A 1,491-nucleotide genomic window follows, 5' to 3' on the forward strand; every position below is an offset into this window, starting at 1 on the left:
GCAGGGGCCACACAGGGGCCAACACCAGTGACTGCTCACCACCGACACGCCGACCCCACCCCGGTCCCTCCCCGGTCCCCACGCCTGCGTCACACTGCACACCCCCGGGAGCACGGGGCTTGGGGAGGCTCCTCAGATCTGCAGGCTCGACACTAGTAAAGTGCTCAAATTCATTATTATAAAATGCTAGCTAATATTGCTTTAGATTTTTTTTGAATTTGGGTTAAAGGAACAAATTTTCTGATAAAAATAACTTAGGGATTCTGGGTTTTTGAGTGTTGTTTAGAGAATCTGCTTTCTGGTCTAAAGGTTGAGTATCAATGAGAAATCAAAACTAGAGAAAAAAGAGTATTGAATGATAAGCTCTCTTTCTAGAGATATTTACTCTACGTCTGGTCATGTGCCAAGTTTAGTTATTCCTATGGTTTTTATTTTCCATTTATTAGGGCAGTGATACTTGTTTAGTCACCATATGCTGTGATAATCTGTTGGTCTCATCAGAGACCTAGAGAGACCTACTTATTACCCAGATGCAAAGCTTGTTTCAAAATCTATTTGTTGGCTCTACCTAAGTTGTGGCCCCGGGCAGCCATTTCCTCCCAGGGACCCCCTCGGAGGGAAGAAGCCGGGCGCTCACCTGCACGCCTGGCTGTCCGCGACCCACCTGCCAGGTTAGAGAGAACAGTTAGATCAGCGTTTGTGCGGGCTGGGGCGCGGGCGCACGCACGCAGGGCACCCCCGCTCTTACTTCCTGTCCTGCGGGTCCAGCGCGCAGAAGATGACGCTGCTCACGGGGTAGTGCCTTCGGAAGAAGAGCCTGCAGGGGAGGGGGGGGTGGAGGGGGGAGGGTGCCACTGGACTGTGATGTGAGTAAGAAATAACTTTTTATAATACTAAGCCCACTGAACCCAGCGCGGCCAGGGGAGGCCTGAGGGGCGCGCCCGGGTGTGAGCAGAGCCCGCCCGCCCTGCCCGCCACTCACTTCCTCTGGTTGTCCGTCAGGGTGATGCCCTGGGCCGACACCTTGAAGTGCACGACTGTCGACAGGGGTGGCGGCTGCTGGGCCAGGGTGGCGCTCAGGGCCTTCTGCACGGCCTGGTGGCCCGTGAGCGACTCCATCTCCAGGGAGCCCAGGTACCACACGTTGCAGGCTGCGGACGGGGACACGGGTCAGCATGTCGGACACGGGCCGGCGCTGGGTGCCTGGGGCTCAGGACGACTCAACCTGTGGCCGTGCCAGGAGCCCCGAAGGCTGCCCTTGCCTGATTCTGAGGCGCGGAGAGCGAGTGACCCGGACACACATGGTGCCCAGGCTGACGGGGAATGAACACTGCACTGTATGCCTGGCATCCCCGGGGCTGGGGCACCTCCTTGGCTTCACGGTGGCCTGGGCGGGCCGGACAGGAGCCCGGCCACATGGAGTGAAGGACACGCCCGAGAGGGGGGCATGCAGCCGGCACCCCCATCACGGCCCTGCTGGAGCCCCATGTT

The 1,491-nt window shown here is 58.1% G+C and overlaps 1 protein-coding gene across 1 annotated transcript in view; it reads right to left on the minus strand.

The window, feature by feature from the left end:
* Positions 1-573: 573 nt before the first annotated feature.
* Positions 574-1,491, minus strand: part of LOC102760569 (tensin-3) — a 61,535-nt gene continuing 60,617 nt past the window's right edge. The window contains exons 18-20 of the mRNA XM_015568212.1: positions 983-1,151; positions 749-817; positions 574-664 (exon numbers count right to left, since the gene is read on the minus strand). Of these exons, the coding sequence (XP_015423698.1) occupies positions 634-664; positions 749-817; positions 983-1,151 (269 nt within the window). The 3' untranslated portion in view covers positions 574-633. The remainder of the gene's footprint in view (positions 665-748; positions 818-982; positions 1,152-1,491) is intronic.

This window comes from Myotis davidii, unplaced genomic scaffold, assembly GCF_000327345.1.
Source record: "Myotis davidii unplaced genomic scaffold, ASM32734v1 scaffold1364, whole genome shotgun sequence".
Classification (NCBI taxonomy): Eukaryota; Metazoa; Chordata; class Mammalia; order Chiroptera; family Vespertilionidae; genus Myotis; species Myotis davidii.